This window comes from Ovis aries, chromosome 24 (assembly GCF_016772045.2).
Source record: "Ovis aries strain OAR_USU_Benz2616 breed Rambouillet chromosome 24, ARS-UI_Ramb_v3.0, whole genome shotgun sequence".
Taxonomy (NCBI): domain Eukaryota; kingdom Metazoa; phylum Chordata; class Mammalia; order Artiodactyla; family Bovidae; genus Ovis; species Ovis aries.
Genome location: NC_056077.1, coordinates 14,905,778 through 14,922,738, shown reverse-complemented (window position 1 = coordinate 14,922,738; position 16,961 = coordinate 14,905,778). Strand labels below are relative to the sequence as shown.

The 16,961-nt window shown below is 47.3% G+C and overlaps 1 protein-coding gene across 5 annotated transcripts in view; it reads right to left on the bottom strand.

Annotated features, from left to right (window-relative positions):
• Positions 1-16,961, bottom strand: part of ABCC1 (ATP binding cassette subfamily C member 1) — a 155,489-nt gene that overhangs the window by 52,835 nt on the left and 85,693 nt on the right. For all 5 annotated transcript variants that reach the window (XM_060406312.1, XM_027961611.3, XM_027961612.3 and 2 more), the window contains 3 exons: positions 16,200-16,361; positions 9,675-9,767; positions 7,840-8,043 (listed from right to left, as the gene is read on the bottom strand). In XM_060406312.1, the coding sequence (XP_060262295.1) occupies positions 7,840-8,043; positions 9,675-9,767; positions 16,200-16,361 (459 nt within the window). The remainder of the gene's footprint in view (positions 1-7,839; positions 8,044-9,674; positions 9,768-16,199; positions 16,362-16,961) is intronic.

Sequence of the window (16,961 nt, the reverse complement as noted above, 5' to 3'; positions counted from 1 at the left end):
TAAAATGCAACAGATGGCGGCTGTTTTATTTCTTGTTTTAGGACTCAGTTCAAAGTCCTTGGACTATTTTTCCAAAGAATCTATTAACCGGGTCCCAGTCGGTAAAGAATCTGCCTGCAACGCAGGAGACCTAGGTTTGATTCCTAGGTCAGGAAGATCCCCTGGAGAAGGAAATGGCAACCCACTCCAGTATTCTTGCCTGGAGAATTCCGTGGTCAGAGGAGCCTGGCGGGCTACAGTCCACGGACTCGCAAGAGTCGGACTCAACTTAGCAACCAAACCACCAAGAACAGGGCACTAGAAAGCAGAGCAGGTTCTGACATTAACAAGGGAGGTGACCCTGAGGGAAGGCATGGAAATTTTCCAGGATCTGTGGCCACAAGGGAGGTTAGGTGCTCAAAAAGCCACCGACACCCAATCCCTGGGACGCCTGCACATGCTGGCTCCCCTCCCCCAGGTTCTGATGCCACACTCGCCTCCCACCTGGAGAGTCTCCTCACTCAAAACTCCCCCACCAGATCCACATAGAGGAACAGCATTCAACCTCAAAAAGGACTGAAGTGCTGAGGCCCACTGCGCCACGGATGAGCCCTGAAAACATGGTCCTAAATGAAAGGAGACAGACATGGAGGCCACACACATTATATATGATTCCATTTAAATGAAATATCCAGAAGAGGCAAATCAAAATCAACCCTGAATATCTGATGCTGATGCTGAAGCTCCAGTACTTTGGTCATCTGATGAGAAGGGCCAGCTCATAAGACAAGACCCTGATGCTGGGAAAGACTGAAGGCAGGAGGAGAAGGGCACGACAGAGGACGAGATGGGTGGATGGCATCAGTGACTCAGTGAACAGAGTTTGAGGAAACTCTGGGAGATGGTAAAGGACAGGGAAGCCTGGTCTGCTACAGTCCATGGGATCACAAACAGCTGGACACGACTGAGCAACTGAACAGAAACAGAGACAGACGGTAGAGAGAGGACGCCCTGGGTTGGAGGATGTGGAGTGACTCCAGTAAGTACGGGGTTTCCTTCTGGGGTGACGGAAGTGCTCTGGAATTAGGCAGTGGGGATGGCTGCCCAGCCCGGTGAATACAATAAACACCACTGAACTGCACACATAGATGTGGTGAATTATTTATCATTAAAATAAAATTTAAAAAAAAATCACCTGTCCAATATCAGTCTATTTTACTCACTGTAGAAGCCACAGTCTTGACTCAGGCCCCAGGATCTGACTGACTGGTAAACAACACAGCTCTGAACTTGTCTGCCCTCCTCTCCCACCACTCTCCCCACTCCTTCCCTCTGTTCCAGCCCCGCGGCCTCTGTGGTTACTCTTCCGTGAGGCAGACGCAATCCTGCCACAGCGCCTCTGCACTCACTTTCCCTTCTCAAATGTCGGGCCCCTGACTGCCACCAGGTGAACACTCGGGTATCGCCTTTTCAGTGAAGTCTCGGATCATCCTTTTTTTTTTTTTGGCCGCAGAGTGCAGGATCCTAGTTCCCCGACCAGGGATAGAACCCACGGCCCATGCAGTGGAAACGTGGAGTCTTAATCACCGGATCGCCAGGGAACTCCCATGATCATCCCGTTTAAAAACTGTGAGCCCTCACAGCTGCTCTAGCCAAAACCTTTTTTTTTCCCGTTGCACTTATGACAGTTTAGCATACCGTCTATTCTTTATGCATTCATTATGTGCACTGTCTATCTCTCCCAGTTAGAATGAATGAACGAACACCCCATGAGGGTGAGGGCTTTTGTCTGTAGTGTTCACCGCTCTATCATCAGTGCCTGGGACAGCACCTGGATCGTGGCAGACACCCAGAAAATGTTTGTGGGTGGGTGAGTGGATGGGTGGGATAGGTAAGTAGATGGATGGATTTGCAAGAAAGCACACACCCAGGGGTGTCTCTTCAACAACACAGAAACCAGGCATCTCACCACCAGGGTACCCCCGCTCCACTGGCCCGACTGATGGGTGACTGCTGGCAGCATGGGAAGGGCATCGAGCGGCCCTGTGAGATCTGCAGCGTCCGCTTCTCCAGGAAGTAGAGGGCACTCACTCATCCATCAGTTGCTAACTGGGCCCCCTCTGTGGACCAGGCACTATGGACGGCGGGCTTGGAGATCCTGAGACTCACAGTCGAGCGGGAAATAGGTAGTAAACCAGGGTCTCTGGAGCAAGGGTGTCTGCCAGTGTGTGGAGGTGGCTGGGGAGCTGGGGTTTGCCACAGCCTTACAAACGGTGAGGGTCAAGGGTTTGGAAAATCCTTCACAAACAAGGAAGAACTACTGACCTCTCTGGGTGAAAACAGAGCCTCCCTTCACACTGAGAAATGGGGCAAAGGCCCGAACCAACGACCCCAGCCCAACCCCTAAAAACCTGCCGTGTCTTTGTGAGAACATCTGTTCCTTCTGCCTGGTTGGCATCCCCTCTTGTTGGTTGTAACAACACATCAGTTTTCCTTTGGGCAGCTGAATCTCCCCCAACTTCAGTCCACGAGGTTCAGCCACAGATCAAATGTCCACATTACAGCCTAATCTCTGACAGAAGTCACATGATCCAGGCCTGGCCAATCCAAGCATCCCTGTTCCCTGACTCCAGTGATTCAGGGACAAGCACTCAATCAACCATAACCAGTGAGACTCAACCCCACAGCTTTGCTGTGGGAACTAATGGGAAAAGGGGAGCTCTCTCCTCATTGCGGTTACTGAGATGACAGGATCAATTGTAACTGCATGCTGACTTTGCATCTGACAAAGAAACCACTGTGGAGAAAGCAAAGGTAGGAGACAGGGAAGGAATTATACCCAACATTATCTTTGGAGCACCTAGATCCAGCCATGCCTGAAACCCCAGTCATGCTTAAAACCAACATCTTCCTAGACTTTACAGTTTTGTGACTCAAAAATCTCCCTTCTTTTCATTTTACTTGAGTGGATCTAAGAGGTTTCTGCCACTTGCAAGATGGTTCCTAACTAATACAGTTTATCCAAATCTTCAGTCTATTCATTTAGTCAGTCATTCTACATACACCTAATGAGTGGGTACTATTTGCCAAGTCCACTATGTTTCAGTGGCTTCCCAGGCTGTGCTAGTGGTAAGGAATCCTCCTGGCAATGCAGGAGACTTAAGAGATCCAGGTTTGATCCTTGGGTAAGGAAGATTCCCTGGAGAAGGAAATGGCAACCCACTCCAGTATTCTTGCCTGGAAAATCCCATGGACAGTGGGGCCTGATGGGCTACCTGCAAAGAGTCAGACATGACTAAAGCAACTTAGCATGCACTGTGTTTCAGGGATATAAGCAATAAAAGAGAAGAGCCAGGCATGTTCTGGTTGGTGGAGAACTGCACAATGGGCAATCAGCATATAGAAGGGTAATTATTCTAAAGCAGGGACATACAAGGCACAGAGATGACAAGAAGCTCACAAACCTTCTAAGATAGCAAATGCTAAATACTGACGGCTGCCTGGGGATGCTATTTTAGGAAAGTGCATTAGGTGGACATGAGGACATGATAAATGCCAGGCTCTATATTCCAGAAAAACAATCCCATCAATCCTGCCACATGGCATCCCCATTCCTGCCTGACCCCTCAGGACTCTGTCTTCCATCACACCTACCAGAGGGTAAACACATCATCATCCTTGAAGTGCAGGAATCCACCAGTGGAAAGAACATGCAAACACCTTCCAAGGGACTCAGAGGCCACATATTTTATCCTAATGTAGGCAGAGGCTTCGATGTCTCGGCCAGGGTCAAGGTCCCCGACCGACTCCTAGGCGCATCTGTTTCATGACAAACAGCTCAGCCAACTCTGTCTCTGCAAGTCCACCATCACTCCAAAGCTGAATGGCAAATTGAAGGTCAAGAAAAGCCAGTCACACTTTTTAAGCAACTCTTGCTGTGCTTTCCTAAGGGAGACCAGGGCAGGAAATGATTATTTAAACGGTTGGCAGTTTGGGTGACTAGCTAGAAATGGCCAGGTTTTGTCAGAGGATCTGATGTGCAGAGCAAAGGGTTATGGGGAAAGATCCTTTCGTCCTAAGCATAACACAACTGACTGACTGATCTGACTTCAGATCTTTGCCTATTTATAAAAAAGAACAGAAAGGAATCCAAACATCTTGGATTTCTATGTGATTTGCTATCACTAGTATGAAAGTAGATAAAATAGATGTATCAGTTGCAGTACATTTATTGTATATAGTCAATGTTATGCTGGTATACATGCAGGCTGTTTCCGTAAACACACAGAAGAAACTGGTATGGACAAGGAAGCTGGGTGATGGGGGCCGGTGGAGGCAGGAGCAGTGCCTTTCACTGCAGACAGGTGTTTCTCGCCTGGGGATATTCTGATCATCATAACTGGGGAGATGGGAGGAGAGGTACCCTTGGCATCGAGTGGGGGAAGGCCAGGGATGCTGCTCAACATCCTACAGTGCACAGGACAGCTCCCCAAGAAGAAACAACGAATTATCCGGCCCCAAATGTCAGCAGTGCTGGAGCTGAGAAGCTCAGCTGCAGACTCTTCGGAACAGCTTTAACTATCTTCACCACACGAATGCATTACTTTCTGTTTTTAAAATAAAATGCATCATATATACAGTAAGGACTATTTAACAGTTGTATTTAATGCATAGAAACTATTGAACATTTGAGCCTCCAGAAAGTGGCTCAGACAGTAAAGAATCTGGCTTTGATGCAGGAGATGCAGGTTCGATCCCTAGGTGGGGAAGATCCCCTGAAGAAGGAAATGACAACCCACTCTAGCATTATTGCCTGGAGAACCCCATGGACAGAGGGTCCTGGCGGGATCGAACAGGTGGAAGAAAATAAGAACCACCCCAGTTAACTACCATGCAGTATTGTATTTTTTACTTTTAACAAAACAAAGAGAGTCACTAAGGACCTGGGGAAGGCTGGGGAGGCTGGAGTGTGAAAAGAATGAGACAGCAGACCCTTCCAGCCTGGAGTGTGGGAGAGTTTGAGCCGGAGGGGATCTTAGGGAACACAGAGACCCAGAACAGCTACGTGACCTTGCTGCTTGGGCCAACTCCAGTCCACTGGCAGTGTTCATGCCCCTGGAGGACTGCTTGAGCATAATTCAGCAGAAGGGAACACCATGACTGTCCAGGGGTGTCGGCTGAGGCAAGGGGCCTGCGGAGGGCAGGGCCGTGCGCACAGCCCTGGGGCCCAACCCCTTCATCAAAGCCAAGTCAAGCCAAATGCTCATGGTCAGTCATGTCCCACTCTTTGAGACCCCATGGACTATAGCCTGCCAGGCTCCTCTGTCCATGGGGATTCCTAGGCAAGAACACTGGAGTGGGTTGTCATTTCCTCCTCCAAGAGATCTTCCTAGCCTAAGGATCCAACATGTGTCTCCTGCATTGCAGGCAGATTCTTTACCAGTGAGCCACCGGGAAAGCTCCAGCCCCTTCATCTCTCCTGCTCAGAGATCCAGAGGCAGGGAGGTAAAATGACCGGCTGCAGGTCACTCCGTGAGCTGGCAGGAGAATTCAGCAGGCGTCCTGACTCTCAGAGAAACATTCCACTCCTCTAAGCCAAGACTCAGCTGGTTATGTCTCAGCCCATGAACTTAGGACGGAGTCTACATTTTCAAATGATCTAAAAAAACCCCAATTTTTAAATGATCCGAGAAAACATTTCATGACACGTAGAAGAGTATACAAAATTCAAATTTCAGTGTCTATACAGTAATTTTTATAGGCTCACAGCCATACCCATTCATTCTGTCTTATCCATACCTACTTTTTTTTTTAATTTTTGGGCACACCCCACGGCATGTGGGATCTCGGTTCTCTGACCAGGGATTGAACCTATGCCCACTTTGGAAGGAGAAGTCTTCACCTCTGGACCACCAGTCAAGTCCCATCCATAGCCACTCTTGCACTACACCAGCAGAGATAAACAGCTGCCACAGAGATCACACGGCCAAGGACACCTAAATTATTCACTGGGTGGTCCTATACAGAATACTGTGCTTATTCCGCCTTTTTGCCCATGTTTTTCAAACATTAATGTGCATACAAATCCCCTGGCAGGGCCAATTGCTAAAATTTAGATCTGTCTTGGCTTGGTCTGGGGTGAGGCCTAAGAGTCTGTATTTCTAATAAGCAACCTGGTGACGCCGATGCTACTGGTCTATGGGCCCCAGTGCTGAGGACAAAGTGTGGGCCCCAGGCCCACAGCAGCAGCAGCCCCTGGGAACATGTTAGAAATGTGAATACTCAGGGCCTTCCTAGACAGACTGGATCTGAAACTGGGCCCAGCGAGCATGGCTTTAACAAGGCCTGCAGGTGAGTGTGAGGCCTGCACAAGCTGGAGCATCACTGATTCCCACCACATTGCCTTGTGTGTGTGTTAAGAATCTAGGAGACATCAAGCTGAGCCTAACAAAATCCAGTATCCAAATGAATATACTTTGACAAACATCAAAAAAAGCAGGAGCTTCCTTAAACATTCCACCTGCAACTTGGTAGCCTATTAGAAAACTCTGTGTCTTATTTACGAAAATTGTGGTTTTGGTCATAGGAACTTCCCATAGGAATACATATTTGCCAATGTAAGTAAGAAGTAACACTCACTACTAGCACAACATTTTCAAAAAGAATGACATAGTTAATAATACAAAGACAGAAAGAAAAAAGAAGTATGGCGGGGGGTGGTGGGGGGACACATGATCTGAAGTCATCCTTAACCATGTTTAACTGTCCACTGGGCTTAAAGGGTTTCCACAGTCCCTCTCTATATGGTTTTTGGCCAGGTTGGGAAAACAGTAACTTACACTCTTGTCTTTAAACGTTTCAAGGATGGCCAGCTAGGAATAGACCCATTACAGTAACCCAAGACGTGTGTATCAGAACATTCAGTAACAGCAAAGAACAAGGAGCAGCCTAAAAGGCCAGCCATGGGAGATGGGTTAAGTCCACAACGGCACACCCACGCTCCGGACAAGTATACATCGTTCAAACAGATGAAGCAGAGCTGAATGCATGAACTGAGCAGTTATATACTAAGTCCAAAGGTCCAGAACACCATGTAAGTATGACTCCTTTTGAATATATAATAAATATTTTTAAAATATCCACACACATCAACATTTTTTTCCTAAAAAGATATACGAAACTGTCATTTTGGAGGAAAGGGATAGATGGAAGGATAATATACTTTTATTACTTTTTATTTTGTAACTTTTCATATGATTTGAATTATTTTTTTCAATGAATGAGAAGTATTTGTTGACCACCTATTATGCAGTGGTTCTGGCACTAGGGTACAGAAGGAAACAGAAAAAAATCTTTGCCCTCCTGGAGCTGACATTCTAGTGGAGAAAGACAATTCATGAAACAGTAAGCAACTTTTAGAGTGTGTTTGGCACGGCCACTTAGAGTGTGGTCCACAAGTCACTGCCAACCCTCCGTGTGTGACCAGATGCCCACAGATAAGGAGCGGACACCATCAAGTGGCTCAACTAAGGCACCAAGCATGCAGCTTAGTTCTGCTGACTTTTTTTGTTTCTAGCCAGACTTTTTGGATGAAGGACGCAGAGAGCAGAGGTTTATGTTCCAGCACGAGCTTCTCCGCTCACGGTGAACCTGTAACAGTTCCTGAATTGGCTGCTCCAGGTAGCCCTGGGCTAGAAGCCATTAAGTGCTGTGAATAAAACAAAGGGCAAGGGTGGTACTTTTAAAAAGAGTGGTCGGAGAAGACTGTGCTGAAATAGCGACTTCCGAAAAATACTTAGGCAATGACGACACGATAAAATATCTGACCGTGTGGGCCAGAAGAAATCCGGCTTCACTCACCAGGAAAGGGGTGCAGACCCAGGTGAAGGTCCCCACGGCGGCCAGGTAGGCAGATTTCTTCAGCACCTTCAGCTCTTCCTGCCGGATGGCCAGCACCTTGTCTTTGAATGCCAGCTCCCAGGCATAAAGCTTCAGCACTTTGATCCCATTGAGAATTTCATTCATCAGCTTAATCCGATTGTCCTTGCTCTTCATGTGGGCCACCTTGGAAGAGAGAAGCGGTCAACACCTCACGGTGGGGGGGCGGCTGGTCGCTCACTTCTGGCCCTGGCACCAGACCAACAGCTCCATCTGTTAAGAATGGGCCTTCCTGAGGGTGGGAAAGCGGGCCTGCAATCCCTGGGAATCCTGACTCTGGACCCTGAGAGCCCTCCAAAGGATTCGTTTTTTCAAGGCAAAAAACTGCTTTGAATCATGTTAGATTTGACATTATTAGCAAAACCTCTTAAAATTAGAAAAGAGGCAAGAAAAACTTTACAGCCATCCAGGGAGGAAGGGGCACATGCCTTACTCTGCTGATCCAAATATGAGAGATACTTTTCCCCCCTCCATTTTCTTATTTTCTTTACTGCTTATCAGCCAGTACATGGTTGTGACAATACTAAAGTATTTCTGTACCTGCCAGCACTGGTTCTGACCACTGGGTACCCGTGCTATAGCGCTGTTAAATATTTTTGATATCACCTAGCCTTTTCCTTAAGCCAGACACTTTTCTAAGCTTCTCACGGGCATTTAGTCCTGCTCACAAGAACCCTATCATTAAGTGCTATGTCCCTCCTGGGTCACAGAACAGGACAGTTTAAGCAACACGAGGTCAAGGACAGAGACAGAAACTGCTTCAGAGGTGGACCATTCAAGGGAAGAAGATGAAAGGCCATCATCATCCCCCTACCCCCCCAAACCTCATCCCACCAGGCCCACGTTCTGGAACCTGTCTCTCCTACGGCATCATTAGTGCGGCCAAGCTCTCTCATTTGAAATTCCACAGGCATATCATAAATAACCATCAATGGGGAAGCAAAAAAAAAGAACTCCAGCCCACCTCTGTTATGGACCATTAGACATGAGCTCAAGAGAATGAAGTCAGACCACATGGCATGCCACAGAAAGATCCCCCAGGCATGGTATCAAACGACAAAATCATGCTGCCAAAAGGGCCTGTGTGTGTTAAAATATATATGGCGATAGCACCACAATGCACACAATTATACACGCCAAGCCTAACTATACAAGGAGTCTGATCTCTACATAACCACACAGAAAGTTCTAGAAGGATTTTCTTCGGTGTGTTCACTGTGGTTGAAAGGACAGGGAAGGGGACAGGCCCTACACTTTTGCATTATTTGAACTTTTAAAATATAATGAGAAGACATTCACTCTGTTACTTGACTATTTGAAAACTTAAAAAATACTAAGTAGCTGTGACCAGCATAAGGTGATGGGGGAAAAAAGCAAGGGGTGGTTTTTGCTCAGCTCTGGACAATGCATACCCACATAAAGGAATAGAACCCATGGAAAATGAGGAGTCTCCCAGAGGTCCACAGATGCGGCTTCACACACTGGCCCACGAGGTCTAAATATTTCAGGAGCTCTCAACCTTGGCGGCCCAATGGGAAGCTTTAAAAACCCGATGCCCAGGCCCCACCCATATCAGGTGGCTCAGAATTCCTGGAATGGGGCGTGGGGACCAGCATTTATGAAGGCGCCCCAGAGGATTCCCACAGGCAGGCAAGGCTGAGGCCCCCATGGCCTTTGCAGAAGGAAGTCAGCCAACACTTCAGCAGAAAGGCCTCAGGCAGGGGCCCGGCCCGGAGCCCACGGAGACACCCCCTTACCTGGTAGGTCTTGGTCTTCATGGCCATCACAGCATTGAGGGGGACCATGAGGACCATCACGGCCACCCCTGCCAGGACGGAGGGGCCCAGGTTCTACGGGAGGAACGAGAACAAAGCCTCAGCACAGGGCCTCCACGGGCTGAGCCACCCCATGCAGTTCTTTCACTTCTCAGACTGATCCCAGAGCATCCCTCAGGGCCCCACACACCCTGTAAGAATATTAAGGCCACGATCCTTTATCTGAAACCCTTAAGACCAGGTTGGGGCTTTTGCTGTTGTTGCTGTTATTTATTTTTCACTGAAGGATAATTGCTTTACAGTATTGTCTTGGTTTCTACCAACAGGGTGGGTTTTGCAAATGAGAACTGAAAGATTTCAGAAAGGTAATGAGATGTGAAACAGAAAATAGTGAATACACCCACCTGACGGGCTATCTTGCTCAAAGGCCCCTGGCTGGGGTCTGGGTGCTTGGGTTTGGAGAGAGCTCCCAAAATTGTCAGAACTGATGTAAGACTGACTCACTGTGCCTAAATGGTACAAACAACATGGCTTCTGCTGATTAAGCCTTTTCCCCCATGGGGTCTGGAACTTTGGTCTGCACCAGGTAGAGGCTACCGGTGTGATCAGCCCCCAGTGAAAACCCTGGACTCCGGGGTCTCCCTGGCTGGTAACGTTTCATACATGCTGTCACAATCGTCCAAACTGGGGAATTAAGTACCTCTTGTGTGACCTCTTGTGTGAACTAAAATGGACTGGAATGGGTGAATTTAACTCAGATGACCATTGTATCTACTACTGTAGGCAGGAACCCCTCAGAAGAAATGGAGTAGCCATCATGGTCAATAAGAGTCCGAAATGCGGTACTTGGATGCAATCTCAAAAACGACACAATGTCTCTGTTCATTTCCAAGGCAAACCATTTAATATCACGGTAATCCAAGTCTATGCCCCAACCAGTAATGCTGAAGAAGCTGAAGTTGAACAGTTCTATGAAGATCTACAAGACCTTTTAGAACTACCACCCAAAAAAGATGTCCTTTTCATTATAGGGGATTAGAATGTAAAAGTATGAAGTTAAGAAACACCTGGAGTAACAGGCAAATTTGGCCTTGGAATGCGGAATGAAGCAGGGCAAAGACTAATAGAGTTTTGCCAAGAAAATGCACTGGTCATAGCAAACACCCTCTTCCAACAACACAAGAGAAGACTCTACACCTGGACATCACCAGATGGCCAACACCGAAATTAGATTGATTATATTCTTTGCAGCCAAAGATGGAGAAGGTCTATACAGTCAACAAAAACAAGACCAGGAGCTGACTATGGCTCAGATCATGAACTCCTTATTACCAAATTCAGACTCAAATTGAAGAAAGTAGGGAAAACCGCTAGACCATTCAGGTATGACCTAAATCAAATCCCTTACGATTATACAGTGGAAGTGAGAAATAGATTTAAGGGCCTAGATCTGATAAATACAGTGCCTGATGAACTGTGGAATGAGATTCGTGACATTGTACAGGAGACAGGGATCAAGGCCATCCCCATGGAAAAGAAATGCAAAAAAAAAAATGGCTGTCTAGGGAGGCCTTACAAATAGCTGTGAAAAGAAGAGAGGCAAAAAGCAAAGGAGAAAAGGAAAGATATAAGCATCTGAATGCAGAATTCCAAAGAATAGCAAGGAGAGATAAGAAAGCCTTCTTCAGCGATCAATGCAAAGAAATAGAGGAAAACAACAGAATGGGTAAGACTAGAGATCTCTTCAAGAAAATTAGAGATACCAAGGGAACATTTCATGCAAAGATGGGCTCGATAAAGGACAGAAATGGTATGGATCTAACAGAAGCAGAAGATATTAAGAAGAGGTGGCAAGAATACACAGAAGAACTGTACAAAAAAGATCTTCACGACCCAGATAATCACGATGGTGTGATCACTCATCTAGAGCCAGACATCCTGGAATGTGAAGTCAAGTGGGCCTTAGAAAGCATCACTACGATCAAAGCTAGTGGAGGTGATGGAATTCCAGTTGAGCTATTTCAAATCCTGAAACATGATGCTGTGAAAGTGCTGCACTCAATATGCCAGCAAATTTGGAAAACTCAGCAGTGGCCACAGGACTGGAAAAGGTCAGTTTTCATTCCAATCCCAAAGAAAGGCAATGCCAAAGAATGCTCATACTACCGCACAATTGCACTCATCTCACATGCTAGTAAAGCAATGCTCAAAATTCTCCAAGACAGGCTTCAGCAATACATGAACCGTGAACTTCCTGATGTTCAAGCTGGTTTAGAAAAGGCAGAGGAACCAGAGATCAAATTGCCAACATCCGTTGGATCATCGAAAAAGCAAGAGAGTTCCAGAAAAACATCTATTTCCGCTTTATTGACTATGCCAAAGCCTTTGACTGTGTGGATCACAAGAAACTGTGGAAAATTCTGAAAGAGATGGGAATACCAGACCACGTGACCTGCCTCTTGAGAAACCTATATGCAGGTCAGGAAGCAACAGTTAGAACTGGACATGGAACAACAGACTGGTTCCAAATAGGAAAAGGAGTAGGTCAAGGCTGTATATTGTCACCCTGCTTATTGAACTTCTATGCAGAGTACATCATGAGAAACGCTGGACTGGAAGAAACACAAGCTGGAATCAAGACTGCTGGGAGAAATATCAATAACCTCAGATATGCAGATGACCCCACCCTTATGGCAGAAAGTGAAGAGGAACTAAAAGCCTCTTGATGAAAGTGAAAGTGGAGAGTGAAAAAGTTGGCTTAAAGCTCAACATTCAGAAAACAAAGATCATGGCATCCAGTCCCATCACTTCATGGGAAATAGATGGGAAACAGTAGAAACAGTGTCAGACTTTATTTTTGGGGGCTCCAAAATCACTGCTGATGGTGACTGCAGCCATGAAATTAAAAGACGCTTACTCCTTGGAAGAAAAGTTATGACCAACCTAGATAGTATATTGAAAAGCAGAGACATTACTTTGCCAACTAAGGACTGTCTAGTCAAGGCTATGGTTTTTCCAGTGGTCATGTATGGATGTGAGAGTTGGACTGTGAAGAAGGCTGAGTGCCGAAGAATTGATGCTTTCAAACTGTGGTGGTGCAGAAGACTCTTGCAAGTCCCTTGGACTGCAAGGAGATCCAACCAGTCCATTCTGAAGGAGATCAGCCCTGGGATTTCTTTGCAAGGAATGATGCTAAAGCTGAAACTCCAGTACTTTGGCCACCTCATGCAAAGAGTTGACTCATTGGAAAAGACTCTGATGCTGGGAGGGATTGGGGGCAGCAGGAGAAGGGGACGACCCAGGATGAGATGGCTGGATGGCATCACTGACTCGATGGACGTGAGTCTGAGTGAACTCCGGGAGTTGGTGATGGACAGGGAGGCCTGGCGTGCTGCGATTCATGGGGTCATAAAGAGTTGGACACGACTGAGCGACTGAACTGAACTGAATTGAACTGTGTGACTCCAGGGTGAGAGGACGCCTGGAAGCTTGTCCCTGATTCCCCTTCAACCTTTGTTAATCTTGCTGTAACCCTAGCAAATCATGAACCTGCTGGAGTCCTGGGACCCCCGACATAGGTGGATATGCCTGTATATTGTACCCCACCATACCCTGGAACAGCACTCCATAAGGAAATGCAATTCTTTTTTTCAGTAGCAAATGGGAAAATTCCCACTGAGAGGGATAATCAAGATGATAAATCACACATCTGCTCAGGTCAGCTCTGGCCACCAAATGAGTTAAAAAAATCTTTCGGTTTTTAGAGCTTTTTGATACGAGGACTTGTAGATAAGAAGCCATAGACTGCTCTGTGGTCCTATTTGCAGATTAAGGAAACTGCACCTCAGAAAGGTTAAGAAATCATGACTGGGGCAAGGTACTGATCAACATTTTTCAACCTGCAAGTTACACACATCAGAAGAGACAGCCTGAGGAGTCTGCCCAGTGTATACGCACTCAGCTGAGATGGACGGTCGGAACTACAGGGTAAGCATGTTAGTCCCTTCCAAGGAGTCACCCTTGGGTGCTCCAGTCCTAGTTACCAAAAAGCTGCTCTACTGCTCCAGCCTACTGCTCTACTGTCACTTTGCCAACAAAAGTCTGTCTAGTCAAAGCTACGGTTTTTCTAGTAGTCATGTATGGATGTGAGAGTAAGACCATAAAGAAGGCTGAGTGCCAAAGAATTGATGATTTCAAACTATGTTGCTGGAGAAGACTCTTCAGAGTCACTTGGACAGCAAGGAGATTAAACCAGACAATTCTAAAGGAAATCAACCCTGAATATTCATTGGAAGGACTGATGCTGAAGCTTAAGTTCCAACACTTTGTTCACCTGATGCAGAGAGGCAATGCACTGGAAAGACCCTGATGCTGGGGAAGATTGAAGGCAGGAGGAGAAGGGGGTGACAGAGGACGAGATGGTTGGATGGCATCACCGACTCAATGCACATGGGTTTGAGCAAGCTCTGGGAGATGGTGAAGGACGGGAGCCAGGCGTGCTGCAGTCCATGGGGTCACAGAGTTGGACACGACTGAGCGACTGAACACCAACTGCTCCAAATGTTTTCTGTCATGGAGCTCTGCTCAGTGACGATTAATCTACCTCTAAGAATGAAGGTGATTCCTACCAACAATCTGAAGCATTCAGAATCAACTCTGAAAGCAAATCATAGTAACTAAAAGACACCGGGCAGATCTCTGTACCACGTACTGCTCAGGGAACACCACCTGCAGCAATTCATTCAACTGTCCTGACATCAATCACTGCAATGACGTTTCCTGACTGTCAGCAGTTTACAGGTGAGGACATCAAGACGTAGTGACAGTATGCCATAAGAGCTGCAAGAGGCAGGATCTGAACTGGGGCAGCCCGATTTCAGAGCTGTCTTGTTGCCTGTTATCCTAGGTTCTTGACTGTCAGAGAAAGCGTGGTTTTGGTCTGATAAAGCAGTTCCCAACCAGCGAGGCATATTCCCCCAAGGGACATCTGAAAACGTCTGGAGACCTTTTCGCAAGTGGTGGTGGGAGTGTAGGGCTGAAGAGGCGGTATGTGATTGGTGTCTCCTAGGGAGAGGCCAGGGAGGCAACACACAGATCAGCCCCCAACAAAGAAGAATCATCCTGCCCCACGTATCAATAACACTTTCAGCAACTCTCACTTAAAATAAAGCCATTTTCTTAGTGGTCCACAAATCAACCCTGAAGGCAATTCTAAAAGGACTGTTCCACGACAGCACTTTCTGGGGGAAGTAGATGCCCCAAGACACCTGCCAGATGAAGAAGTCCATCTAATTGAAAGGGGGCAAAAATCAGAGGAAGTGGTATTTATCACAGCCTTAAATTTTGGGATAGTCTGGAAGTCCTTGTCATCAGTAGGGAGGAAAGAGAATTCCTGGTGGAAGGAAAGGCATGTGCCAAGGCCCAGAGGTAGAAAGAGTAAGGCCTGGATTAGGCTATGAGCATCTTTGCTCATCATCTTCATACTTTGGGAAGTGCCCTTCCCCATGTGGAAGGGCTGTCAATCACACCCCTTTCACAATGAGAGAGAACATGTGACCCAGGCTGGCCAATCAGAGAATGCTGCCTATTTCACCCTGATATTTTTCCAAGGATGCGACTGGGACTGTGCTGGGCCACAGGCCTCCCTGGGAACCTGACTGAGACAAAGAGGAAAGGAGTTATCTTCTCTTTCGTCTGGCACCAACACCTGTGAATGTGATATAAACCCAAAGCTATGGAAGCCGTGTGAAGAAATCCCACTGAGAATGAAGTCAACTCAGAGAAACACCAAGCTAAGAAATGATGAGGGCATGAGCTTGTGTCCTTCCAGCACTGCTTGAACTCCCAGATCCATCCATCCCTGAAGCCCGTCCCCTAGACTCTTCAGTTACCCCACCCATAAAATTCCCTTTACTTCCTTATGTCGCTCTAAAACTCACTTCTACCCCCTGCAACTGAAAGACCAACATAACTTAGGACTCATGAATAAATGAGTTTGCTGACTGTTTGGGAAGACACAGAGGGAGAAATACAATGGATATGTTATAGAGTGGTTAACTGCACTTACTGTCAAGAAGAGACATATGCAAATAAATACCACAGACATACGCAAATAAATACCATATCACCTGAGAGAACATAACCCAACAACTGAAGAAAGGACCAAAATATCCAGGAGCTGGCTGACAAGCCAGAAAATAAAATGTGAATGACGGCAAGAAACGCCAGCAAGCATGTTATATGGCAGCCTGGATGGGAGGGGGGTTTAGCGGGAGAATGGATACATGTATACGTATGGCTGAGTCCCTTCGCTATTCACCTGAAACTATCACAACATTGCTCATCAGCTATACCCCAATACAAAATAAAAGTTTGTGTTATTTTTTTTTTAAAGAAATGCCAGTGAGCTACAGAGGTTCTTATCCCTGGCACCCACTCCCTCGCCTCCCACTGCCCACACATGAAGGTCCCTCCCCACACGCCACGGGAATGACGTCAAACACACACCAGCCACAGGAGGTAGAGGGCAAGGATGACTTGCAGAGGGGCTGACCAGATCATGTTAATGTACGTGGCCAGGTCCATGAACCTCTGGGCGTCCACGGACATGAGGTTGACGATCTCCCCGACCGTGGAGGACTTTCTGGCGGCATTGGTGATCACCAGGGCCTGTGGGACAAAGGAGAGGGAAAGCGGGTGGGTGTGGTGGGGGAGAGCCAGGGCCCCCGTCCAGGCCCACGTGGAGCAAGGAGACAGTGCACCAGCGGAGAGGTCGCCGCTTTCTCCTCCCCTGGTGGCTTATCTGCCTTCCCAGCCCGTGTGTCTCGTCACACAGGCCCCTCTCTTATCGACAGCACCCACTGCCTCCCCTATCCTGAGCTCGTCAGTACAGAAGGGACCTCAGAGGTTGCCTAAACCCGGCTTCATGCACTTGAGTGTGTACAGGTACACACACACTCCAGGTAGGCTGTTAGGAGACAATTTCTGACTCCGTAAGACTGGAGGGGGACTATCCGTTGCTAACAAGCCCAGGAGATGCTGACACTGCTGGTCCCCACTTCACCCTGAAGGACCAAAGTCTCAGCCAGGGTCTCTCCTTTGTGACACTACTGACGCCTGAGGTCAGATGATCCTCTGGGGGGCTGTCCTGTGCACTGTAGGACGTTCAGCAACATCCCCAGTCTCCACCCCCCCACCCCCAGTTATGACAACCAGACACTGCCAACATCTCATGGAGGGATAAACTTGCCCTGGCTCTCGATGGCTTCA